This window comes from Pollachius pollachius, assembly GCF_949987615.1.
Source record: "Pollachius pollachius genome assembly, chromosome: 5".
NCBI lineage: Eukaryota > Metazoa > Chordata > Actinopteri > Gadiformes > Gadidae > Pollachius > Pollachius pollachius.
Window position 1 is genome coordinate 28,174,042 of NC_136938.1, and position 27,608 is coordinate 28,201,649.

General features: G+C 46.7%; 2 protein-coding genes across 2 annotated transcripts in view; one reads left to right on the top strand and one right to left on the bottom strand.

Moving 5' to 3' along the window:
* ano1a (anoctamin 1, calcium activated chloride channel a) overlaps positions 1-1,919 on the bottom strand; it is a 34,499-nt gene extending 32,580 nt beyond the window's left edge. The window contains exon 1 of the mRNA XM_079737117.1: positions 1,799-1,919. The gene's annotated coding sequence lies outside the window, so the exon portion shown is untranslated. The remainder of the gene's footprint in view (positions 1-1,798) is intronic.
* A 10,720-nt stretch (positions 1,920-12,639) lies between these two features.
* On the top strand, positions 12,640-18,831 carry LOC307076425 (apoptosis regulator BAX). The gene is made up of 6 exons (XM_079737425.1): positions 12,640-13,018; positions 13,316-13,364; positions 14,545-14,706; positions 15,075-15,207; positions 16,166-16,270; positions 18,147-18,831. The coding sequence occupies exons 1-6, from the start codon at positions 12,961-12,963 to the stop codon at positions 18,243-18,245; spliced, it is 606 nt and encodes a 201-aa protein (XP_079593551.1). The 5' UTR covers positions 12,640-12,960; the 3' UTR covers positions 18,246-18,831.
* The last annotated feature ends 8,777 nt before the right edge of the window (positions 18,832-27,608 follow it).

A 27,608-nucleotide genomic window follows, 5' to 3' on the forward strand; every position in this document is an offset into this window, starting at 1 on the left:
TCCCTGGGAAAACAACGTCGAAACGAGCGTGTGTCCCCCTGCAACGTGATACGTAGGTTACACACGGGACCGCACTCCAGCTACGCGAGTCCTGCGTTTCTTTTCACATGATTTCACGTTCGGTGAATCGATGCGCTATTGCGCGCCAGCGGAATGGCGGGGGATGTCCGCCGGTGCTGCCCACGCGTCACGGCGGGGGTTTCGGGGTCCGGACGGGCCGAGTCCAAGACCAGCAGTGCGCCCATATGTCTCGCAATGCCACTCCGAAGAGCCACATTGGCGTGGTGGCAAAGCAAGCCTCACTAATGTAATCATGCGTCTTATTATTATTATTTGTATTATTATGGTTCTTCCAACCGGTTTTATCTACAGGGTTGAAGCACATTGCAAATAATTGTGCATATATCAGACAGCTCCGCCATTCCTATGATTTCTTTAATTTAGAATACTTTTTTAAAAATATTTTTTATAATCAGTGTGCTGGGCCATAACTACGATTTAAAAATAATAAGAATTAAAGTATTAATAATTAATAATGTAACTGGATGCGCCAAAAAACAATCAATCAATCAATGAACACCTGAGAGTTGCCCATTAGCATACTTAGACCGGAAGTAAGGAGGTTTCCAAAAGGTGTGGTACTGCTGTGGCCACAGGGGGCGCTGTCACTCAGGGTCAGATCTAAACGGCAACGCCCTGCACCCCGTTCTATAAAAATATCTGAACTTTGTTTCTGGGCTTTACTTCACAAGCTGAACCTTTTTGCCTCAAGGACTCATTAGCTCCGTCGGGAAAGATTCTGCCTTACCTTTAAAGTTTGGGAAACCGTGAAAAAAAAGTGAAAACGGACCTGTAAACCCAAATGACCCAAAACCTGGTGCACATACTCCTCAACACTGCCCGAGCTTAATGTTTTCTTTTTTATTGGATTATTTTACATAAAAGTTATTTCCGATTTATGCGAAAATACGATTAAGCAAATTAGCCTTTCCGTAGGTCTCTACGGGTCAACAGGGGGCGCAATAACTCACCATCAGTCGTTGGTCCGTCAATCACAAGTCCGCTTCAAAGCGGCCCAGGGAACGTGCTAGGTCATTAGCCTCGCTAGCATTTACATGATAACACGCTCAAGAAAAGTGCGGACAGGACGAGTAGATGCAACTACACGAAGATTATTCAGAAAATGCACATACGGCGACAGGTCTAGTTGAATATACCTATATATTTTTTTATACATAAAAATGTATATAAATGTATGTAAAATAATAATGATAATAATAATAATAAAAATAAGAACAATAATAAGAACAATAATATATATATATATATATATGCCTATATATTATATTGGCCTAGGTTATACATAAATAAATGTAAAGATAAAATAAATATGTATTCCTAGGTTGAATGCTTTCGTACCAAATGAATGTTATTATAATAATAACAAATAAAAACGACATTTGACCTCAATGAAATAACAACTTGTTGTCGATTCTGTTTGAAAAAATGTTTTCGTTGCATCAGTAAAGGAGCACAAACCATGAATCACAAAGTGTTTCTCCTGCAGATATAGGAGCTCGCTGAAGTTTCAAAGGCACTTTAATTTTCAAAGTTCACCGAATCGACGATAAAATAACATGAAATATGCTCTATATTCTTTCAGAGTAGGCTAACACCTAGAGCCAGGTATGCCCGATAAGACGATAGCAGAGTTTGAACGGAGGCTCATAGCAGACTAGAGCCTATAAAAAAGATCTCACTATAGTAATAATGCATTTGTAAAGATGAATCAGCTTACCTTTGAGGGTCCGACCGCACCAAGGTGTCTGGAAGCGCTGAAAAGCTGCACTCGGACCGATTGCTTCCCCAAACTCTGGATCTCCTCGTCCGTGCCAACTCACCTGCAGCTCCTCGCAGCCTCCGCCCTCCCGGAGCGACGAGGAAATACCTGCGTCACCGCAACCAAGGTTCGCGCATCATTGCGACAGAGGCGGGCGAGATCCTGCACGAGGCTATAGGGATTCACACCGCCTCTGCCTCCCAGACGACCGGAACGACGGCGGCTCCACTCGGCAGAGGTCGACCGAGGAGTTTATATTTGTTATTATTATAACTACATACATTATTTGATACTAAAAAATTAAACATTCAACTTAGTAATAGTTATTTATTGATATTATTTATTTATTATCTTTAAAAGTATATATATATATATATATATATTCATTATTAATTTATAGATATATTCAACCACAGCTACGAGGAGAGGAGGAGCCAAGGGACAAAGGAGAGGAGCCAAGGAGGTTCAGGGAGGCATTCTTCCTGGGCGTGTGTGAACTTGCACCAACACGGGACGCCGCTTCTGAAGCACATCGGTACACAGCAGTACGCAGCAGTACACAGCAGTACACAGCAGTAGACAGCAGTATACAGCAGTACAAAGAAATACACATCAGTACAAAGCAGTACACACTCACCATCAACACAGAACGCAAAATGATGTGCACTCCGTCGGGATCGATGTTGTTATTAACATAATGTTGATTCATATAATGTTAATAGAACGTTAATAGAACATAACATTGTATGAATATGGGATCTCTGCTTTAGAACTTTAACTAAATTGAATTTGAACAGGAAAGGCAATCTAACAGTTTTGACAGGCAAATTTGTGTAAAAGTGGTTAAGCATGGCTGTTGAATATGATGATAAGATCAGAACAATAAACCCATTATCACCAGCACCATATTGAGGTGTATTGATGAAGCCTAACCAGAGGATGGTGGTGTAAAGTAACAGGAATGTCATTTTCAAAAGAATTGTTGAATGGGTTATTTGACACGCAGTGCACCTTAAACACTCCCACTGCGAGACACTCCCAGTGTGAGACACTCCCAGTACAGACACTCCCAGTAGCCAGGTGAGTGGGTTTGTCAACAGGTGTGACTTGTTCACTCTTCTCAATGCACCAAACCCATTCATGGAGAACAAAGAAACCTTTGGAGAGATCCTCCTTCACTACCGTATTGAGGATCCCACTGAACACAACCGTATTAATACGGTCTGTACTTTATTCAAAGTCAGATATAAACCAGGCAAAAACTTACTCAAGCTGTTGTTTTTGTAGTTTTCTTCAGTAAACTAGTTTGTTTTTCTATCCTGAGCCTTGGAATGCTTCCAGAAACGCTTGCAACAACGTATGTATGGACGACGGTCACATGGTCTAAAGTCAGAGTTATCTGACGGCGTCAGTGGGATCCTGTCAGAGGCCGCTCTGACCATGTGCAGCTCGTATGTAAAGGCTGGTGTGAGCCCAGCCTGTGGCTCCTTTAGACGATGGAAACACTTATCAAGGAAGGGACATTAAGCATCAATAAAGCTGTTATAACGTCTTGTGAGAATACGTCAAAGAGGCTTTATTTGGACAGACATCTCCTCCTGAGCTCAGCCCTCCCAGGGCCTTGGGTTGGGGGGGGGGGGGAGAGGTGAAGGAACAGTATCCACTCCGCCTGTTCCGAGGGCCTGTTGGAGTTATCAGGACAGGGTTTCACAGCTTGGGGTCATGAACCGACCAACCAATTAACATTCATTAGAACTCTTCTTTCAGCACATGTTCAGACCCCCCCCCCCCCCCCCCCCCCAAGGGTTTGTTTTAGGGTTTGGGTTGGGGTTGGGGTCGGGTTGGGGTTGTGGTTAGGGTTGGGGTTGTGGTTATGGTTGGGGGGGTTGTGATGTTTCTGCAGCAGACTTGCTGTAGTGTGAGGTCCACTGTCCTTCACACTGTGGGTCCTCAAGAAAAATAACTACTGGGTCTGTTTCCCATGCACCACACTCCTCTTCCTGTTGTCATTAACCCCCTCTTGGCTTCACCGACACAACGTTCACACACACACACACACACACACTCACACACACACAGACACACACACACAACCACACACACACACACACACACACACACACACACTTCCTGTCATGACAAGGCTACAATTAAATCCAGCCCTTGTCTGACAGCCACGTTATTGACAGTTGGGATATTCTAGCGGCTAAAAATAAAATCTTTACAAATTAGTTTTGGTAACGACAGTTACAAACGACGGTTACGCCGGTGGAGTCCTTTCTGATAGCCTGGGGTTGTGTTGTGTTGTTAGTGTGTGTGTGTGTTCAGTAGTTTGGAGGCATTGTGTAAGGCGATGTGGGCGTGGCCCTCCCTATTTATTTGTGTGTGAGAAACGAGGCAGGGTGAGATCACCGGAGAGGAGCGAGGCCTATGCAAATGAAAAACACGTGTGCACAGGCAGACGCACACACACATAATTTTAACAATGCATTGGCTGGGCTGCCACACACACACAACCACACACACACACACACACAAACACACACACACACACAAACATACACACAAACACATACACACAAACACACACACACACAAGCACATACACACAAACACACACACATACACCACACAAACACACACACACACACACACACACACATACACCACACAGACACACACACACACACACACACACACACACACACACAAACACATACACAAAAACACACACACACACACAAACACACACACACACACCACACAGACACACACACACACACACACGCACACACACACACACAAACACAAACACATACACAAAACACACACACACACACACAAACACCCCCCTCAAACACATACACACACACACACACACAAACACACACACAACCCCCCCCACAACCACACACACAAACAAACACACACACACACACACACACCCACACACAAACACACACACAACCCCCCCAAAAAACCCACACACTAACAAACACACACACACACACACACACACACACACACACACACACACACACACAAACACACACACACACACACACACACACAAACACACACACACAACACACACACACACACACACACAACACACACACACACACACACACATACACACACACACACACAAGACACACAACACACACACACACACACAACACACACACACAGGTCAGGGAGCGTTGAGTGTGGAGGGGGAGAAGAGAACCCCTCCCCCAATAGAAACCTGAGGACTTCCGCTCCATCCCTCACCCGCCCTCCTCTGTAGACCCGCCCTCCTCTGTAGACCTGCAGCCGTCCCTCACCCGCCCTCCTCTGTAGACCCGCCCTCCTCTGTAGACCCGCCCTCCTCTGAAGACCCGCCCTCCTCTGTAGACTCGCCCTCCTCGGTCGACCTGCAGCCATCCCAGCGCTAAACATCTAAAGTCCATTATAACCTCCCCCGTCTCTTCAATGTATGGCTGTTTAATGGTTCACAACTAGAAAAGTAGGTGATTATATTATGAAGTGAAGTTAAAGGAAAAATAGGACAAAAAGGTCCAAATAAATGAATTAGAGGTGACGTTTTGCGATTGACTGGTGGGGGCCTTCTGGAAGATGCACTCATCGTGTGCATCTTCTGCTCACACTAAACTAGTTCAAGGCCTTACAGTGATCATCTCTCAAGTTCCACACTCTCTATAGTATATCCAGGTGTGGAAGATATGTGTGACAGATGTATGAACTTTTTGATGCATGAACTTTTTTGAATTTAAGTCATGTGTTTTTCCTTAGCACCAAACTGACAGATGATGTGATTCTCTCTGCCTCCATTACTATTGTTGGGACCCTGGCTAATGCAGCCTCTTTAAATAATGTTAAAAGATATATTCTTGCATTCATTCCCTACATTATGTTATTGCACTGGAAATCTGCTAAATTCCCTTAATTTCCAAGTGCTAGAGATGATATGTTCTTTATTAAACTTCCAGGTTTGATAAAGAGTAAGAAAGAGGTTCCACAGATAAGGTCTTCCCAAACCTCGCCCTCTCCTTCACAGGGTTTCTCCCTGACTCACCTGAGGTCTGTTATGTAAACACTTCTGTGTTACTAGAGCTGAGACAAGGCGGGGGGGGTGTGTGTGTGTGTGTGTGTGTGTGTGTGTGTGTGTGTGTGTGTGTGTGTGTGTGTGTGTATGTGTGTGTGAGAGACTGCTCTTTATTATCGATCAACTTTATTTTTGTCAATAAAAAAAAATGTTTTCATTGATTGTCAAAATTCAACGTGGATTTATGTTGTGATAATAAATGTAAACGTTTGCTGGTCAACCGACTCCCTTCCCCCTGCTGGCCACAACAGGGAGTCCATCGGCAATACCACGGTATGGATTATTGATCTAAAAGATTTGAACTTAAATTGCCGTTGGAGTATGGAGCCATATTGGGAATTAATTCACTATAAATGAGTGTAATGATTTTATCTATCTTCTAGGAAATGCGGCTTGATTTGGATTACCCAAAGTCCCCAAAAATTAAAGGGCCCATCTTTGCATAAGATGTGGGATTGCCCAGGGTGGGTCCACTCCTTCTGGGGCAGTGTTTCCTCTGTCCTCTCTGACCTCCGTGAGTCAAACACACCCTGTTGGGACCATATCTTATTCATGAACGAGGACTCATCTCTGAGCGTAACCCTTTATGTGGAAAGTGTTCTGTTGGTAATAAGTTGTAAACCTCCCCGTAGCTCCAGTGTACATCAGTGGAGACTATCCTCTAATGAGCTCCGGCCATTAGAAGCTTCTAGTGCTCGGAAATAAAGAGCAAAGAAACATGCAACATGTTCAGCTGGCAGCTCAGACGGTCAGATCGGCACTCCATCTGGAAGGAGTGCAGGGCTCAGACCGCCTGGTAGCACTCAGACCTACCGACTTGAACTAATCACCTGTACACCAATCAATAGAAGTTTCACATTTCCAACACAATATTGATTCAATAGGCATGACAAAGTTCCTAAGTTGCACCCTCGTTGTGCGTATCATCTTATTTGTAGAGGGGAATATTTTTTAGTATCAGCACACATTGTACTTGTACATGTGTCTAAGTCTCATGTTCAGTACAATCGAGCAGGTTGTTTATGCCTGCTATACGTTTGTTGTCTCAATAACATGCATGTTGTTTCCACTTGGGAAAAAAATGTTAAAATGTGAACTGCACTTTAATCTCTGTGACATTGTTATTCCTGTGGTTCATTATAAGAATATTAACTAAACAGCATGAAAATGGCTTTCTTTTTTGTGGTTTAACGTCTCCCCCTTGTGTTATTATGTAGACAGAACCGAGTTCAGCTTTACATGCGGGGTGGGAGATGTTGCAAAATCTGATTTCGATACGATACCAAGTAATACAGAACCCGAATCAGCGATATCGATACCGATACCGATAATTGTTATTATTCAAAGTGGAATGGCGATTTTAATGTAGGGGAGAGCAGTGTGTCATTGTTAATGAGGTGAATGCATTATCAAAATGTTAAATCTGAATCCATTTTCCTGACCACTTAATGAATTGCCAAAGGTTAGCAATCACTGTCAGCTAAGTCGTAGAATATCATTTCTACCTGCCACCTGTGAGATTTTGGTTTGATTCCCTCTTAATCGCACAACCTTTGAACAAGTATTTATTTGTTCGTTTCTGTGTGTGGGATGAGAGAAGTTGGCAAAAAACAGTAAAAACACTTGTTTATGGGTCAGTGTAGAGTGATATTATATCTGCCATTTTCACAACTTATTAAGCAATGTGTTTTTTCTCCAAATTCCAGATAAAAGGATACAGTAAAAGGCTTGATTTTGTCTTCGAGTGTAGGCGCTTCCTCTCAACGTCAGATTGTTTGGCTATTTCTATGTATTAAGGTTTTTTTGACGGAAAATATTATTATATCATTATATTATTTATTATATTATAATGTTATTATAGCACAACGCCGCCCCCGTGTGGACACGTGTAGCTCTACATCAAATCTCCTCAGCTTCATTCGGTCCTTGTCCGTAGTTTGTCTTCATCGTTCAGTTCTGCGGGGTAGAAAGGATTTAATCTCTGAAAAACACCCTGACATTGGAGATATCATCTCAGATACGTCATTTATTTATCATTATTTTATTTTTAATTTGACCCACTCAGCTGATCACTTAAACCGATGTAATTGACCGATTTGTTTGGAGCATCCCCTGGGATTGCCCCAGAGCATACCGGGACAGGAGAGGGGACACATGTCTCGCTGTGAGTGTGGAGGCCCTGACCCTGACCCTGACCTGAGAACACAAAATCCCCCCTCCCCCTCAAACTGTCACCAACCGCCGACACCTGAAATCCCTCCCTCCACTCTCGCTTCCCCTGTCCTGTCTTCACTTCCATCTCCAGAACGGTTCTCCACCGAGGAAGCCTCCAACACTCTGCTGTCCTCCTCTGGGTACTCCTTCTGCCCGGAAGAGATCAGATTGTCCTTCTCACTGCCTTCACCTCCTCTCAGTCTTCACCTCCACGGTGTCAACAGCCACATCGCCCTTCTACCGGACCCAGATCAACTCCTCCGCCTCCAACCTCAGGAAACTGTTTCCCATGTTCTCCTCCCTCCTCCCCCACCTCCTTATTCCAACGTGCTCCAGGAATGCGAGAATCAATCGTTCCCTTCACAACGCTGACATCCTGAGCCACAGACCGGTGGCTCCTCCTCATTCCTTTATTAAACATCGGAATGTTCTGTCTTACCAACTGTCCTCCTAGCTGCGCTTGGTGCTATGAACATCCTTCCTTCTTTCTTCTGACAAATGTAGGCTACTTATTGTAAGTCACTTTGGATAAAAGTTAAATGCTAAATGCTAACTAAACTAATACAAAAATAAAGGAAAATAAAATCGTTGCATGCATAATCAACAAATACACATAAAAACAAAGTTTTTAGCCTTTTAATTTTCTTTTAATTATTTGACCCTCAGCCAATCAAATCCACCAATTAATTTCCCATGCTATCTTCCTCCTCGTTTGGCTTGATTTATTCTTGTCAAATGGCCGAGGCATAAATTATAAAACAAGATGTTTCAAAGTAAAACATTTGAAGTGTTTTCAAATATTGATAAAGCCTATTATGAACCTGGATTTGTGAGAAATATACAGGCTTTCGGAAACATTTGGGATAGAGAAAGTAGGCTACAACTTCGCTTTTAGATATTTTAATGTGGAAATGTTACATTTTATAATTATATCTTTCAACAAAATAAATACTTTTCATAGGCTACATCAATATATTTTGTATTTGGCCTCTTAATTTAAAATAATTTGCCTATAAACGTAGGGGAGACCGGGGGCCTCCACGGAAAGTCAATCTCCTAACCTTTATGTCTCCTTTCCTTAACCTTTGTGGAAAACATCATTGCGTCAAGGGGAGATGAAATGGTGCTTCCGTTCGAACATGGGAAAAGACAGCGCTATTTAAAATGAATTCGACTCCACTATTTCTAACCGACGTCATTGCGCGATGGGGAGTATTGCTGACCTCTAGCGTCTCTGCGGTGGAAAATGGAAAATGGAAAAAATACATATAAAACAATCACTGTAAACATTACAATAATTTAAGGAAAGAATGTTGTTGATAAAAGTAAATACAAAATATCAATACAAAGTGTCAAGACAGAATAAACTCTGCTGCTGCAGCAACAGATATATATATATATATATATATATATATATATATATATATATATATATATATATATATATATATATATATATATATATATATACAGTCTATAAGGTAGGATATATAGATATCTAATGTATTCAAAATGTAGGATATATATGTATATATAGCCTAATCATATATTGTTTCTTCAGTTTAAAAATAGCTGACCGTTTTTTTCCCCTTCTCTGGGATTATGTTCCCAGTTTTGATCTCGGACGTCTGGTCACATATAGCGTATAATGTGGCGACTCCTACGGGGTCGTACAGGGGATTCTGGGTATCCAGGTGGCATGTTAACCGAAGGGGCTTTGTCGTCTTTTTGGTAGTTGTTTGGATAATTGGGGTTAACGGGTTTGGGGTCTTTATTGGTTGTGTGCTAATCGTGTGTAGTTGCATTTTTGTGTGATCGCGACCATTGATGAGAGTGTTGTGTGTGTTGGTCAGCAGTGCCGTGTTCTGTAATGTTCGGTGGTCGTTAATAAAGGCAGTCCGTTGACGTGCGGTGTATGGGGCACGGAACTGCATAATTGGTTGAACCTGGGCTCCCGTCTCGTCCTTCCCGTGCTGCTCGCCACAATATATATTACTGTTTAGCCTACTATGAATAATAAAACACGCCAATCCATGTCAAAAAACGCGTAAAAATCAGTGGTATTCAGTGAGGTACGATTAATTAAATGCGCTGACAATTCATTGCTGCTTCCAAACGGATTACACTGAGTGGAGCCAAGCCCCCAGGAACAGTGCATACTTTTGCAAACCACCAGTGCTCAGCGGCCAAGCCTGGTACTGCAGCTGTTTAAGCGGGCTGTGGACGGGTCCCTCGGTTCAAGGGGCCCAGAAGTAGATATCTCGTTCACTCCAATACAAGTGGGGAACAGGAATGTGTCTCCGGAAAAAATGACTGGATATCAATCAAAGGCTCATAAACAATCTTTATGCCATGTAAGTTTTCTCTTTTCAAAACGCCACCTCAAGCGTTTTATTAGCCGTTTTATGTTATTATTTTTTGCTGGAGAAGGAGGGGTGGGCAGCTGGAGTTGTAGTGAAACAAATGTTGTTTCGGCCCGGCATTCGAGAGGGCCTAGTGCACGGATCCGTTAACTTCTCGTGTCCGAGGTTTTTCCTTTTACTTAACATGAATGACGTTGATGGTTTTTAGGCACTGTGGTGACTTTTTTTTTATCACTATAAGTGTTTTAGTGATAAAGGGATTTTTAGTTTGGTTCAGCTGCTGCTCAATGACTCTCGCGTTCCTCTGCTTGCGATCATTGCGATTCACCATTTATTGATCCCTTTATTCAAAAGATCCAAAGACAAAGAACGGCGGCCCTGCGTCTCGTCTGCGCCAGTAGGCAGTAGCGTTCAATGCTCCGTCTATGATATATGATGTCTATGGTTGTAACACGGGAATGAGTTGTAACACCGGTGTTACACCGAATTCTGCGACCCACCGAAAAGTGTGACCCCAGGGGGCGCTGTTGCACATTTTCTGCAACATGCACGAGTGCATTATAACAAAAAACATAAATAAAACATAAGATCTCCCCCCACCGGTAGGTCTTTCTTTTCTTGATACTAACATTAATTCTAAAAAACATTTTACACAGTAACCTATAATAGGAAATGCTCAAAGGTAAATCAGCGTAATTTAACACTGACTGTTGCTTTTTATGGGTAAAGAAGCAACGGACCGTACTAAACGCCCTATCCATTGTATGGGTCTGTAAAATGCTAATCAAATCAATCAATGCATTTATTAAGCACCTTTAATAAAAAGGTAATTGGTTGGAGGGAGATCTTATGTTTTATGTCTGTTTTTGTCATGCCTGTCTACGCATCAAACTCGTGCATTCTGCAGATAATATGCAACAGCGCCCCCTGGGGTCACACTTTTTTGGTGGGTCGCAGAATTCGGTGTAACACCGGCCCCAATTCCACCAATCAGGGATAAGATATGAGCCATGTGACAGGTTCAGTCCCCTCCTCCTTCCTCTACGGTCACTCATGGAAATGTTCCACTAGTTGGCGCCATTTTTCGAAGAGTTAGGAAGGAAATCCAAATTTTAAGGTAAGAAAGTAACTTTTTTTTTTTAATGTTTGTTTTCTTGTACTCTTACCGGGGTAGATAAAGTTGTATGAGTTATATCAGGTCAAACTATAGTTTCTCTAGTAAAGAATGGTGTATCTCTACCTTGCTAATGTCAAAGCCCCATGCCAATACAGCTAGTTCAGCAATGGATGACAGGGCGGGGTCGGCTGTAACGCATGTTTTAAAGGCGTTACCACCGTCCCCTTGCATGTTACCAGATCTTGATGTTGGAGATGTTGCCCTGTTCTCAAAAAAACAACAACTGTTCAGCTCTCTCTCAAGAGACACAAATACACACACACAAAGCATAAACGTTATGCTTTTTATATTTTGTTCATAACATTAATATGATCTTTATTCTCTATGTGAAGAATGGATTGTATGTTATACGATTCTACTTTTTCTGTATACCTAGTTACTGAATGTAGCCTACCATTTTTCATAGACATATAGATGTGTGTGGCATCCAGTCTGCCTTTGCCAATGTAACACACACACACACACACACACACACACACACACACACACACACACACACACGCGCGCAGGATGCATATGTCTTCATTTACAGTTAAAGAATATTTTGTTTGGTGAATCTATTTTCAAACCCTGTTGTTTGTGCTTATCATTAAATCGGCATATCAAATGGAGTCCCGTTGTTTTTATGCATTTTGTCTACCTGTTACAACCTACCCCGGTAGTGGGGTAGGTTGCAAGAAAGGTATACATTGTATTTGTCCTAATCTCACAAATTCCGTGATATAGTTGAGGAGATTTAAATGGTTGCCACTTGTAGTAGACAAATGTGGGTCCTTGCCTAAAAGGTCCAGAACTGTAGCTTTTTAAAAAGATTGTAGTTTTAGGTGCTGAAGAAAAATTTGTTACAGCCATACCGGTAGAAAAAGTTGTACCCATTAAAAGTGAATGTGTTTCAAACGGGCGCTCTCTCTTCTTTATTTAACCCTAAACCCTGCAGGAGTTTCGGAGTTTGTAGTTCGCTGATTGGTCAGGGCTCAGCTCTTTCGCTAAAAAGGGGCGGGTCTTCAAACGTCATATTACTGAGAGGGAGCGCGAGTCCCCAACTCCTCCACCGCCGTCAGCTGTTGCCTCCTTCACCTCAGCAGGCCGCTTCCGTGTTGTTTCCTTCTCTTTCTGCGGGATACGCTGTAACCTGTTAGGTGACCGGCAGCGATCCAACAAACTTTCACAGTCCACTTTACGGAAGGACATTTGACTGTGCAAATGCTCTTTTACAAACTGTGTTAGTAACTTTGGTTTAGTTGGAGTGAGTTTAGCCATGGCAGACGCCGACGGCGGGGACCGCGCGGAGGAACAGGGCGCCGCGGGGGGCGAAGGTAAGGCCGACTCACCCAGAACAACTTTAACACATTCAGCAATGGTCCTGTTGGGAAGGGCGACGTTTATACACAAGTAATACACACTTCTATGGTTGATTTCCTGGTTCGTGACGAGGAGGTGTGTGTGTGTGTGTGTGTGTGTGTGTGTGTGTGTGTGTGTGTGTGTGTGTGTGTGTGTGTGTCTGTGTCTGTGTGTGTGTGTGTGTGTGTGTGTGTGTGTTGTGTGTTCCTGAGAATGTATGAGCTTGTGTGTGAAATGATTATACTTTTTGTCATGTGCGTTTGTCTCCTCAGATGTAATCGATGACCCCATCATGGAGCAGGGGGCTGTTGTTCTGAGAGGGTGAGCGTCACACACGCTTTATGACACTAATATGACCTCTAATAATCTGGCCTCAGTTCCCATAAGTGAAAACGAGGTGGAGGAAAAGTGCAGCTGGTTCCAGCCTAAAACTGGTTGATTCTCGAACATAAACTTCTATGGTTGATTTCCTGGTTCGTCTCAAGGAATCGTATGGTATGGGGACATACCATAACCGGTACAGCATCTAGCATTGTAACTGCTAACAGAACTCGTTCTTATTGAACGATGACATTGATGTAAAGTCGGATCTTCAGAACTAGATAATTTTCATTTATAATCTTTAATTAAAAAAGCGAGAGACTAATCATTCTTGATCGTGTTTGAATTGTGCTATGAATTGGATCCATAAACACTCAATGGCTTCTTACTCATGAAGGAATTTGTCTGTAGGAATGCAGAACATGACTAACATAAATACAGTCATCCTGCTGAACCCCCACTCCGACCAAATGAACACTTCCATGGAAAATGGAAGAGTTCCTTTCATACAGTATAGTCCTCGTGTAGTTTGTCTTTTGCAATGGTCAGATTGCTGACCATCTGGCCTGCTCAGTTGCATCAACAACTTCTCCTTCAGCAGGAAGGCAGGACATTGTGACCGTTATCTGAGTCATTGCTATGACGGACAGAATAGGTATGCTGGAATTAGAGACTGTAGGGACAAGACAGGGCAACCAGCAGAGACCAAGGCACTGTAACGCTATTGGTCGGAATAATACAGGCTGAAACCCTTTGATGTTGTTCTAAACCATCTATTGGTGATTTTCAGCTCACCCCAGGTCCAATCCTACTGCTGTGTGTAGGAGTTCACTTAGCCGAGGCTAAACTACACCATTACACTTACAGAGACATTGCTGTCGTAGTTAGAGTGAGGCTCGAAGGAGAGGTGGTCTTCGTATCGATGGAGCATCAACCAACAGGCTCTATCTCATCGACCCATTTTAACCATAACGTTTAGGGACCTGGAGGAGTGAGGGTCTTATTCCTTTCCCCTATTGTAGACATGTAGGTGTTCAGTGTTCAGCGTCATGGGTCATGACCGTTTGTTAAACCTAGCAGATATATGGATTTGATTTGCAGTTTGTTTCACGACCAAACGTCTGCAGCTGCCACCAGTACTCTAAATCCCTGTGGGGGATGACCTGATGTTCTGCTGCAGGTACGTGATGAACCGTATCGGCGCCGTTGACCCGGCCATGCGGGTCTCCTCTGAGGACCTGGGTGGGGCCCGCAACGAGCAGCAAGACCCTCAGATCAAGGAGGTGGTGGAGCAGCTGCTGAGGATCGCCGACACCCTGAACCAGAACGCCGAGCTCCAGAGGTCAGTGGAGCCTCACGGGGGCGGCGTGGGGCTCAAGAGGCAGAGCGGGTCGGCTGGGAACCGGAAGGTTGCTAGTTCGATCCCCGGCTCCTCCTAGCTGAGTGTCGGGATGTCCCTAAGCAAGACATCTCACTATGACCGGGAGAAGAAAAAGAGGAAGGGAAGGAGGAAGGGGAATGCTTCCACTGAAGCAGTTCCACCGCCAAAACATCAAAATACAATTGTTGTTGTTGTTGTTGTTGTCTAATCATTCAGCGTTGGGAGGGAGTTTCACTTTGCAGAACCAAACCGCTCCATTGACATACATTGTCTTGTTGTTGTTGTTTACCTGATCCCTTTGCTGACTGTTTTCTGCCTGGTTCTTCCAGCCTGATCAGCCAGGTCCAGGGGAACTGTGTCCAGGAAGTCTTCATGAAGGTGGCTAATAGCATCTTCACTGATGGCATCACCTGGGGCCGTGTGGTGGCCCTCTTCCACCTGGCCTACAAACTCATCTACAAGGTACCGGCTCCATGCTGACCGCTCTTCCCTCAGACCATGTGCAGTAAACTGCTCTTTGAGGGAGTCCGTTCTGTAGAAGGACGACGCAACACTGATGATCAGTCCACCTTAACAGAAATAGTGTTGTTCTTCTGGGACCTCTCCCTGTCCAGTACCCTGAACCACTGTACACAACAGAGGAGGCTGGGACCGAGGCAGAGGCAGTCCGACAACGGAGGCAGAGAGCATGAGGGGGAGGGGGAGGAGGAGGGAGGGAGAGGGAGAGAGGGAGAGAGGGAGAGAGAGAGAGAGAGGGAGAGGGAGAGGGAGAGGGAGAGGGAGAGGGAGGGAGAGGGAGAGAGAGAGAGAGAGAGAGAGAGAGAGAGAGAGAGAGAGAGAGAGAGAGAGAGAGAGAGAGAGAGAGAGAGAGAGAGAGAGAGAGAGAGAGAGAGAGAGAGAGAGAGAGAGAGAGAGAGGACATTACTCTGTTCTCTCATCGTCTCCCACTAACCACAGCTAATTGAAGATAATAGCTTTTTCGCTAGGTTAAATTATGTCTTACAATAGGCTGATGAATGAAAGATAATCTGTTAGTGGTGGTTAAATTGTGGATTTTAAAGACTTGGTAACTGGTCAACTGGACTTGTTGGATTGGTTCATTAGTCGTCCCAGGCCAAAAGATCTGTACTTCGTTTATTTGAAGTCAGGTAAAGTATTGTTCATAAAAAGGTCAACATGAATGATGCTGGCTAAGGTCCTCTGGTTTCTATCTAAAGGTGACAGGATGAACACGGAGCACGTTAAAGATGGGACATCTCCACTAACGTTCCATTGACCCAAGTAATGGTAGTGGGGATGTCCTGTCTTTAACCGGGTCAGTGTTCATCCTGTCACATTGAGGCACCGTCCCATTGCCAGAGGTAACGGTGTCTCGCTGCTCTGTGCCCTAACCCCACGGCGCTCTGCTCTGCTCCCCAAGGCGCTGACCATGAACCACATGGAGAACATCCGGATCATCATCAGCTGGGTGCTGCAGTTCATCAGGGAGCAGCTCCACACCTGGATCGCTCAGCAGGGGGGCTGGGTGAGTGGGGGGCTGGGTCTGGTTCAGTGTTTCCGCTAGAAAAAATCGATGCCGGTCATGTGGCCTGGAAGGTTTAATTTTAACGTTTTTAGATCGGGCCAAGAAAATCAAGCCCAGCCCGAGTCCGTGCACGTTCTGTCCGAGCCCCGCCCGGCCCGACACATTAACTGTAATTCTGAGCCCGAGCCCGATTTCAACCCGACATTTCTTTTTAATACATGTGTAACTTTGTACACATTTGTTACTTAGGCCTACTCTGCTAAATATATATGTAAGGAATAATGTATAGAACGCCGGTCATTATCGGGAAAATAATCCCCGACAGGGCGAACAGGACACCGACATGCAGCGGGGGGGGTCTTGCTTCGCCCTGAAGGGGCTTACTTTCGATAATGACTGGTGACGTTCTATACATTATCCCGCTTATTACACGGCTATTTGCCAAAACGAAAAAAATAACTTCACGTGTGTCTGTCTTTTTACAATTTATTCGTTACCAGCATTCATAGTGTTGATCAGCAGAGCAATAGTCCGCCAAATACGTTGACGTTGCTTAGCAACCGAAGACGCTTGGGTTGACAAGTTACCAGACTACTTACTACCCATGCAAGTGAACGGAGCGTTCCTTGGCATTGAGAAGACCCGTGTAATAAAGGCCTATAATATTTCTGTTTATCGCATAGATTTCTCCTCAGATTAGGCCAATAAAGCAATCATTTTTTTCCGGTCAATGACTTCCGGTAATGTTGTGTTCTTGAAGAAAGTAGTTCAATCAGGGTCGCTTTTAACTCACTTTATTTGTTAAAGTATTTTGGTATGGTAACTATGAAGCAAAAGCAGGGAATTGTATTTAACACGTGTCGAGAGAAATACCGCAGAGCTATCTTCGAGCCCCGGGGGGCTTTTTATATCAAGTATAGGTGGCCTATGTGAAGTAGGCGTGGCCTATGTGACGTATTGGCTCCGGCTTCCTCACCTGTCTAAAGGTGCTGCCATCTGTGGCTGGAGTAGTTATTACAGCTTATATGTTGGTCCTGCTCCCCTTGTGACTATGTATAGTAATAACAGCTTATATGTTTTATCCTGCTTCCTTGTGGCTATGTGTGGGCAGCTTATGTGCTTAAAATACGTAACAGTAATTGCTAGACAACGGAAACTCTGGTCTGGTTTAGAGTTCCCATCGGCTTCCCCCAGCACTAAAGTTTCTATTGAACATATTGGTTGAGTGTATAACAGTAGTTTGATTGATTAATCTATGCAATTTCTAGTGGGGGTTATTTCATATTGGACAACGTTAGCCTTCTGAGAGCGTCCTGATGTACAGAGTTCTCGTTTCAGTTTCTTGCAGAAGGTCAGTCTGGCTCTGGCTGGACCAATCAGCACTAGGGGGGGTTTAGTTATTGACCAAGTCAGGAAAGATAGGTGGTGCCCGAATGTTTAATCTGAAATACACCGGATAACATAACAATGGTAAAGGAAGAGCAGAGAGATTCTGGGAAGACTTTCTCCCAGGGAAATGAATGTCTGCTTTACTTCCAAACGTAGCCAGCAGGAGGCACTGTCCCCCTCCCCCTAGCACTGACAGTCGCTCCACCTCTAGGTTCTCTAGAGTCATGTTTAGGCAAGCGAAGACGTACTCATCAAACAGAAAGGAGAGGCTGGCGACAGCACAACTCCTCTTACTCAAAAAATTCACTTACTTGTATAATGGGAAGGCATCCTTTAATTAAAATGAATATACTCGCACTGTCGAACAAATGATGAATAGTCACCAGAGCCAACACGTCTATAAATATAGGACTTCTAGAGTCCCTCGCTGCAGAAGCCCCTCCCCCTGACCCCGCCTGACCCTTCCGTGTGTCTGTCCGTCCTGCAGGAGGGCGTGGTCAGGGGGATCTCCCGCTGGCGGACGGTGACGGCGCTGGCCTCCGTGGTGCTGGTGGTAGCTTTCGTCTACTACAGGAAGTCACGCTAACGAGGCCGGCGGCACTTCCTGTGGAGGGAAGCTCAGTCATCCTCCACACACTACTCCCTCCGCCGAGGCCCGGAGCAGCTTCCCGCCGTAGCACGCCTTCCCGTCGCCGTCTCAGGAGTCCAAGGACTAAAACATGCAATAGATAAATCAGGAAGGTGTGAAACGTGCTCTATTGTGGAACAGGTTTAGGAAAATCTGAGCTAGATGATGCTTTTTTTATTCTGCTTTACTGGCTGGGGGGGGGGGAACTTTACCAACCAAGTTTGTTTTTAACGTTATTTTGTTCATGTTGTGGATTTCCCTCTTGTCAGCGGAAAATGATCTCTGCTGAACAGGTGACCTTATGTTTATTTTTTTTAAGAATTTAATGTTGGTTTTTAATTGCAGGGGATTTGCCCTCATCGTTTAAAGCCCTTTGAGACTGTAATGGGGTACCTGAGGGCCAAAAGGAAAATAAAAAATGAAATTGCAAATATGAATTTACATTTTCAATAATTGTTCTGTAGGATGGATGACCAAGTGTTCTATGAATCAATATTTTGTATGGGAAGATGTGCCATCTATCAATATATCTTTATAATCCAAATGAGTCTTCTTTTCTTTAATGTGGTGCTCACTCTTATCCTGCGGGTGTTCTACATAATGGGTTCCAAATCTACATTCTTTTCTGTGTGGTTGGAAAGCCTAAATCCTTCTCCTACTCTATTTATGGCCCCTTTACTGCGGCCTTCTCCTAGTTGCAAATGTGCTGTTCAGCCACTAGATGTTCCTCTTACCCTTTGATGAAGAAAAAATGACCATTTCGTGATGTGATGAGCTCCCGCTGGAATCAGGCAACGACGTAGTGTACAAACCCAGAGTCAAATCGAAATCATGACAGTATAACGATTTTCTGCTGTGGTTGTGCTGAATAAACAGTCCCACAACAGCTGTCAAACTGTTCTGAAGTCAGGCTTGTTAAAAAGTTGTGTTCGTAGTTAAGCCACGTTTTAATCCGTAGTGTATTGAGTGATGATTGCACTTTAAGTTTAACTCTTGTTGCATACTTATGCTGCTGGATATTGGTTTTATTCAAGCCATGATTGTATTTTGATGTACCAGAGAGTAGGTACTTCTCAAAGGATGTCTGCCACCTGGAAAGAGAGGTTGATGGACCTGGGAGTGAGTGTGTGGGCGAAGGGGCTGTCCGGTTCTCTGATGTTAACTCAGCAGCAGGACTTCTGATCCATACCCTCTGTCCCCCATGCTAACGTCATCAGTTCCAACACCTTCGCTGCTGAACGCCCCCTTCAACTCTAAGACTATTAGACCAAATATTAATCACTGAGCAGAGGATCAGACCTGTACAGCGAAAGCATTTGGACACCCGATCAGGACATTTTAACGTTAACATTGGGGGAACAAAACATGTTGAAAAAAAATACACACATTCTCACACGTACACACACTCTTACACTCTTGAACACACTTACTTAACCTCACTGGCCGATGAGATGTGATGTCCACCCAGCCAGTCACACAAACACAGCTGTACTCACAAACAGCTGGCCTGGGCTCCAGAGAAGCCCAGCTGTGTAAATGACACCTGCACCCTGCATCTGTGTGCTGCCAGGGACGCCCTTGGCCAGGTGCAGCCAAACATCGCTGCGACTTTGGATACCATTCGCTATTAATTATTAACGTATTAACGTCATTTTAAAAAATCGTTCGTTCAGCGATCGCTCAACCCTGCCCTGGTCCACTGGTAGTTGTTCAGGACGGAGAGCTGGTTGGCTGGTAACCAGAATGTTGCTAGTTCGATCCCCAGCTGCTCCTAGTTAAGTGTCGGGATGTCCCTGAGAAAGGCACCTCACCCTGGCTGCTCCCGACGAGCTGGCTGTCGCCTTGCATGGCTGACACCGCCGTCGGTGAGTGAATGAATGGTTGTCGCTTTGGGCAAAAGCGTCTGCTAAATGCCCTAAATGTAAATATAGAGATTAATTCATTCCAGTTCCACACTGATAGAAGTGGATGCCAGCTGGGATGATCTTGCTCTGAACGACTACTAGCATGTCAAATTGCAAATTGCATCCGTCAAAGTATTGACAGTGAACTTGTGGAAAGGATTCAAATAGATTGTAGAATACCCGAATGTTATCAAATAAGCTCTGGAACCCTTTTCCTCACCAATATCTTCCTCCTAGGACACGTTTCTGGCTGTCCCTAAACCCAACTCCTTCCTCTCCCAAGTGACCTAAACCTCTCTCCCCTAACGCTAGTCACTCATTCCTAAAGGCTGCCATCTCTTGTCCTGATTGTGACACCATTATTTGCTCCACTATTCCGAATGGGTCTTCCAAGGTCCAGGCAGAAAATGTCCATGTCTGAGAGGAGTCTCCGAGGAGCGTACCTCCGGACTCTCCAGAACTCTTTGGCCTTTAGGTCAAATCACCTCATGTGAGTCCTGCCCGATGCGGCTCACTGACAGTAAGCCGCTATGGGATAGATCGAGGAATTATTTGCATGTGATTTCCATGTTTTTTATTGGAAGCCACATTGCAACGAAAAGCAGGCATCAAGTTCCTCGACCTTGAAAACAGACATGTGTACCGAGGCCTCACTATTCAGACGGCATTACTGTGAGTCTTCCAATGAAGCCAAAGGAAATGTAAAGACGTAGGCAACATTAATGACTGATGTTAAAAGGAATTAAGGAAACCCTACAACTTTTTCTCGGCGATACCTCGCTGTGTTTTCGGATATAGATGAGGCAGGTCAATGGGCGTTTATCCTTACACGCCCAGGTATAGCTCGACCTCGAGTAACCTCAGTCTATGTCCCCAGGCTCAGTGTTATCAGCACTCGGTAATACACATGAAGCAAATAGTCAACTTCAAAAGCAGTGAATGTGGCCGTGGCCTCCACTGAAAAAGGGTGTGTGCATCGCATTGTTTTTAACTACGAGCGCTTAGCAGGAGTTTTACATGATGTACGACAACACGGGACACGCCCCCCGCAGGGTGAACGGCATGCTAGTGATACGCTGGGCAAACAACGCGGGCCGCCGTCTGTTTGCTAGGCTCTGTGTGTTCACATGAGAAGAGGATCTATAAATCACCACAGGTTACCAAGTTCTATGGATCATCACAGCTTTATGAATCCTCCCTCTTCAGTGTTGACCGATATGAAATGGTTTCAGTGCTTCAACAGTTGCCGCAGCTCACTAGAGGGCAGTGCAGTCATTCTCAACCCTCTCATCTACGTCCACACTTTGAGCTGTTCGTCGGTGTTCTATGTGTAGTTCTTTGTTTCCCCACTGTTCAAGTCCTCCGTTTATTTTGACCCTTGTCAGTCCCTGTTACCCCTTTCCCTTTATGTTGGTTTGAATTCTGACCTGTCGTTCCTTTGTGTTAATTTGTGCCAGTCTCTAGATAGCAGCACGTGTGTAGTCGTTTTGTGACCTATGTGAGGTTGGCCTCTTATCTATTTGCTCTGCAAATCCTATTTTAGATTAAAATACCTTCATTTGTTCTTGCTACAACCTGCGTCAACGTCAGCATCATGGTCGGAAATTATTAAAATATTTATCCGAGGAAATATAAATGAATGGCAATTCGAACCCATATACAAGTCATACACCAAATATTAGCTTTAAGAAACTTATAATTTGATTGATGCATGGATGAAAATAATTGCATTTAGATTATTTATGCCTCCGAAGATGATGCTGGTGTTTTTTTCCATGCAGCAGCTCCAGTTGACCGGGTACATTAGTTCTGAGCGTGGACAACTGATGATAGACAAGGGGTTTCTCTGAAGGAAGAGAAAGGTTTTGTGATAGATTTGAACCCGTTTCATAGCCCAGACCACCTTTGTTCCGATCCGGGGGGCAATAAGCGGAGCTTTGCGGTTTAACTGAGGTAAGAAGCAGTGAGGGCGGCGGCCATGGGAGGTCTCTCAAGATTCCTGACTGACACTGAGGGCCCTCCACTCTTCTGAGGGGCCTTTCCCCAGGACTTGATAAAAACAAGAGGGCCAGGCCTGAGACCCAGCTAAATACAAGTAAACACACACACATACAACCACACACACACACACACACACACACACACACACACACACACACACATATACACACACACACACACACACACACACACACACAACCACACATATACACACACACACACACACAACCACACAACCACACACACACATATGCACACAACCACACACACAAACACACACACACATATACACACACACACACAACCAAACACACATATACACGCACACACAACCACACACACACATGCACACAACCGAACACAAACACACACAACCACACACACACACACACACACGCACACAACCACATACACACACACACAACCACAGACAAATATACACACATATAGATGAAGCTACACATGCTTATACACAATACAGGCACATGGTCTTCAAACTGTTTTAACCTTCCCCCTTGACACAAACAGGCTAACACACACACACACACACACGCACACGCACATCTGCAAACACAAGTATGCTTTCACACGCTCAATTGTTTCAGTAAATGATCGACACAGTGGGAAATGTCCTCTCATCTCTCCCCCTCCCCCTCCTCCTCCTGCTGCTCCTCCTCCTCCTCCTCCTCCCCTTCCACCTCCTCCTCCTCCTCCTCCTCCTCCTCCTCCTCCTCCTCCTCCCAGGACAAATCTGCCCTCCGGTGAGTTAGAGGAGGTTACCAGGGGACCGGTGAGTTAGCGGAGGTTACCAGGGGACCGGTGAGTTAGTGGAGGTTACCAGGGGACGGGTGAGTTACAGGAGGTTACCAGGGGACCGGTGAGTTACAGGAGGTTACCAGGGGACCGGTGAGTTAGCGGAGGTTACCAGGGGACCGGTGAGTTAGTGGAGGTTACCAGGGGACCGGTGAGTTAGCGGAGGTTACCAGGGGACCGGTGAGTTAGCGGAGGTTACCAGGGGACCGGTGAGTTACAGGAGGTTACCAGGGGACCGGTGAGTTAGTGGAGGTTACCAGGGGACGGGTGAGTTACAGGAGGTTACCAGGGGACCGGTGAGTTAGTGGAGGTTACCAGGGGACCGGTGAGTTAGCGGAGGTTACCAGGGGACCGGTGAGTTAGCGGAGGTTACCAGGGGACCGGTGAGTTACAGGAGGTTACCAGGGGACCGGTGAGTTAGTGGAGGTTACCAGGGGACCGGTGAGTTACAGGAGGTTACCAGGGGACCGGTGAGTTACAGGAGGTTACCAGGGGACCGGTGAGTTAGAGGAGGTTACAAGGGGACCGGTGAGTTAGTGGAGGTTACCAGGGGACGGGTGAGTTAGCGGAGGTTACCAGGGGACCGGTGAGTTACAGGAGGTTACCAGGGGACCGGTGAGTTAGCGGAGGTTACCAGGGGACCGGTGAGTTACAGGAGGTTACAAGGGGACCGGTGAGTTAGGGGAGGTTACCAGGGGACCGGTTAGTTACAGGAGATTACCAGGGGACCGGTGAGTTAGTGGAGGTTACCAGGGGACCGGTGAGTTACAGGAGGTTACCAGGGGACCGGTGAGTTACAGGAGGTTACCAGGGGACCGGTGAGTTAGTGGAGGTTACCAGGGGACCGGTGAGTTAGCGGAGGTTACCAGGGGACCGGTGAGTTACAGGAGGTTACCAGGGGACCGGTGAGTTAGCGGAGGTTACCAGGGGACCGGTGAGTTAGCGGAGGTTACCAGGGGACCGGTGAGTTAGTGGAGGTTACCAGGGGACCGGTGAGTTACAGGAGGTTACCAGGGGACCGGTGAGTTAGTGGAGGTTACCAGGGGACGGGTGAGTTACAGGAGGTTACCAGGGGACCGGTGAGTTAGTGGAGGTTACCAGGGGACCGGTGAGTTAGCGGAGGTTACCAGGGGACCGGTGAGTTAGCGGAGGTTACCAGGGGACCGGTGAGTTACAGGAGGTTACCAGGGGACCGGTGAGTTAGTGGAGGTTACCAGGGGACCGGTGAGTTACAGGAGGTTACCAGGGGACCGGTGAGTTACAGGAGGTTACCAGGGGACCGGTGAGTTAGAGGAGGTTACAAGGGGACCGGTGAGTTAGTGGAGGTTACCAGGGGACGGGTGAGTTAGCGGAGGTTACCAGGGGACCGGTGAGTTACAGGAGGTTACCAGGGGACCGGTGAGTTAGCGGAGGTTACCAGGGGACCGGTGAGTTACAGGAGGTTACAAGGGGACCGGTGAGTTAGGGGAGGTTACCAGGGGACCGGTTAGTTACAGGAGATTACCAGGGGACCGGTGAGTTAGTGGAGGTTACCAGGGGACCGGTGAGTTACAGGAGGTTACCAGGGGACCGGTGAGTTACAGGAGGTTACCAGGGGACCGGTGAGTTAGTGGAGGTTACCAGGGGACCGGTGAGTTAGCGGAGGTTACCAGGGGACCGGTGAGTTACAGGAGGTTACCAGGGGACCGGTGAGTTAGCGGAGGTTACCAGGGGACCGGTGAGTTAGCGGAGGTTACCAGGGGACCGGTGAGTTAGTGGAGGTTACCAGGGGACCGGTGAGTTACAGGAGGTTACCAGGGGACCGGTTAGTTACAGGAGGTTACCAGGGGACCGGTGAGTTAGCGGAGGTTACCAGGGGACCGGTGAGTTACAGGAGGTTACCAGGGGACCGGTGAGTTAGTGGAGGTTACCAGGGGACGGGTGAGTTACAGGAGGTTACCAGGGGACCGGTGAGTTAGTGGAGGTTACCAGGGGACCGGTGAGTTAGCGGAGGTTACCAGGGGGCCGGTGAGTTAGCGGAGGTTACCAGGGGACCGGTGAGTTAGCGGAGGTTACCAGGGGACGGGTGAGTTAGTGGGAGGCAGCACCGACGGTGCCAGCACGGTGCTGCCTCTGTGTGCAGAGCGGTAGGAGTCGTCCCTGTCTGCCATTAGGTTTGTTTGTTTGTGACTGGTGCCCACATGCTTCCAGGGGGGGGGGGGGGGGGGGGGGGGCACAAAGGAGCAACATCCTTGACGGGTCTACCCCCCCCCCCCCCCCCCCCAACCTGTAGACTGAACCGTCGCATGTGGAGGAAGAGAGGAAAGCCCCCAGGGACGGGGGGAGGGGGGGGTCAGAGGTCAGAGCTGTTGAGAGTGTGTGAGACTGTGGCCTCATTACACCCCGCTCCAGATGAGATTATGGCCGCTGATGAGGGGGTCAGGGAGCCGGCAGGCGGAAGGGCGGGAAACAGGAAGTACCGAGAGTTTGGGGGGAGAGATCCTACATCTTCTTCACCTGATGCCGTGAAGAAATAAAACGCAAATTCAATGCAGAATTCATTCATGGCATTGGGCGACGATATCTGCGTAGGATGATGCATAAATGCTGCCGTTTTAAATGTTTTATTCTAGAAGAGATATCAGAAGTTTGTCAAACGTAAACAATGCAACACATTTGACCCTCAAGACTCCAGATCTTCTACCTACCCCCATCTTTACTTCACTGTCGCCTTTAGAAAGCTGGGTGTGAAGATGGGTGGATACATCATGTATGCTAATAATGTTGCTATTTCCATCATGAACATGAGGGTTGCCGGACCAGGATATACACGTTGGTCGTCCAACCAGATGATGCCTGGCCCAAGGGGCGGTCAGCAGGCATTAGCTGAGTGTCGGCCGTGACCCCGCGGCTTCTGGCACACTGGCTCAGTACAAACGATGAGCGCTGAGGCTGAACTGAGCAGAGGACAGACGGCCTCACGACGGTGACTGTGGTACCGTCTCACAGGGAGCAGGAGGACTGAACACGTCTCAGGCGGACAGAGATGAGTCTGAGTGAGGGAGGCCGGGGGAAGGCAGAGGTCCACATTACTTGCCGAAGCTGTTTGGACTTCTGGGGACAACTAAACGGCTGAGCTAAAATAAATGGCCGAGCATGGAAACATTTAACTACCATTCGCACTTCTTTCCCAGATTGCATCCTGCTCTGTGTGTTCATTGGAGACAAGCCCTACCCCAGTTGGTTTCACTTCCCTCGCAGAGGGGATGAGAGTTCAGCTTTAGTTCTGACCCAAGGCCCACGGGCCAGGCATTAACAGGCTGACCTGCCACGCCCATCTGGGTGAAATGAAAAGCACTAAAGAACAAGAGAGGAACAAAAGTGTCCTTATCATAGCAATGTACGATCCCCCCTCACACGCACACACACGCACAAACACAGACACACACATGCACGCACACACCCGGTTTCCTCTCCTTCCTGCCATTACCGAGGGCCGACAGCTCTCTTACCTGGGGAGGACGGGGGCTCCATGCATGGTCGGGACCACCTGAAGCCCCCCGTGATGGATGGGCCCGCGACCCGGCCGCTCTGTTTGTCTTGTCACTTTCAAAGGCTCCCGGTGGGGGTCCCTGACACGGATCAGGGCCTGGGACCCATCTCAACCCCACCGGAAGAGGGAGAGAGGGAGGGGGAGAGAGAGAGAGAGAGAGAGAGGGAGAAGGAAAGGGAGAGAGAGAGAGGGAGAGAGAGGGGGAGAGAGAGAGGGAAAGGGAGAGAGAGAGGGAGAGAGAGGGGGGGAGAGAGAGAGAGGGGGAGAGGGAAAGGGAGAGAGAGAGAGAGAGAGAGAGAGAGAGTGGGGGGGAGAGAGAGAGGGGGAGAGGGAGAGAGAGGATAGCACTGCCGTTCCCTGTGGGAGGCCGTTAGGTCCAGAGCTGTGTCCTAACGGAGCTCCACAGAGGGGTGCATTAAGGTTGACCCAGGCCCTGAGCCCCCCCCTCCTCGCTGGGGTCTGCAGGCCGGGGCCAGGCTGGGGTCCAGGGACACTGACATCACTGGGCCGTGACGGCTGTGGTCACACACACACACACACATACACACACACACACACACCCACACACATGCATTCACACACACACACACACACACTGACACACGGATCACGCACACACAAGCCAGGCACTGACTCACGTACACACACACACACACACACACACACACACACACACACACACACATACACACACACAGTTCTGTCTGGAGCCTTTTTGTCACTGGTCTTTGGTCCACTGATTTTCTCTGCATCTGAGGGACAATAAGGGGGGGGGTGGAGGGGAGGGGGACTGGAGGTCCAGCAGTCAGACGGTCTGTCAGCCATCCAGTCAGTCAGTCAGATACTGTCTGTCCCCCAATCACAGAGCAGTCAGCCATCCAGTCGGTCAGATCCTGTCTGCAGGCAGTCGCTGGAACTAATCTCGTACAAGCTCTGCTCTCAGTCCGGAGGCAAAGAAACACTGAAGCAGACAGACAGGTACACACATGTACACACACAGTAAGAGAGACGAGAGAAAGTACGAGAGTTAGACAGCGGGAGTGGGAAGCCATCTTGTTTCCCTCTCCCTCT

Coding starts and splice junctions, on each gene's coding strand:
- LOC307076425 (XM_079737425.1), top strand. CDS start 12,961: ATGGCAGACGCCGACGGCGGGGACCGCGCGGAGGAACAGGGCGCCGCG. Junction 13,365..14,544: donor GGGGCTGTTGTTCTGAGAGG/GTGAGCGTCACA, acceptor GTTCTGCTGCAG/GTACGTGATGAACCGTATCG. Junction 15,208..16,165: donor CCTACAAACTCATCTACAAG/GTACCGGCTCCA, acceptor CTGCTCCCCAAG/GCGCTGACCATGAACCACAT.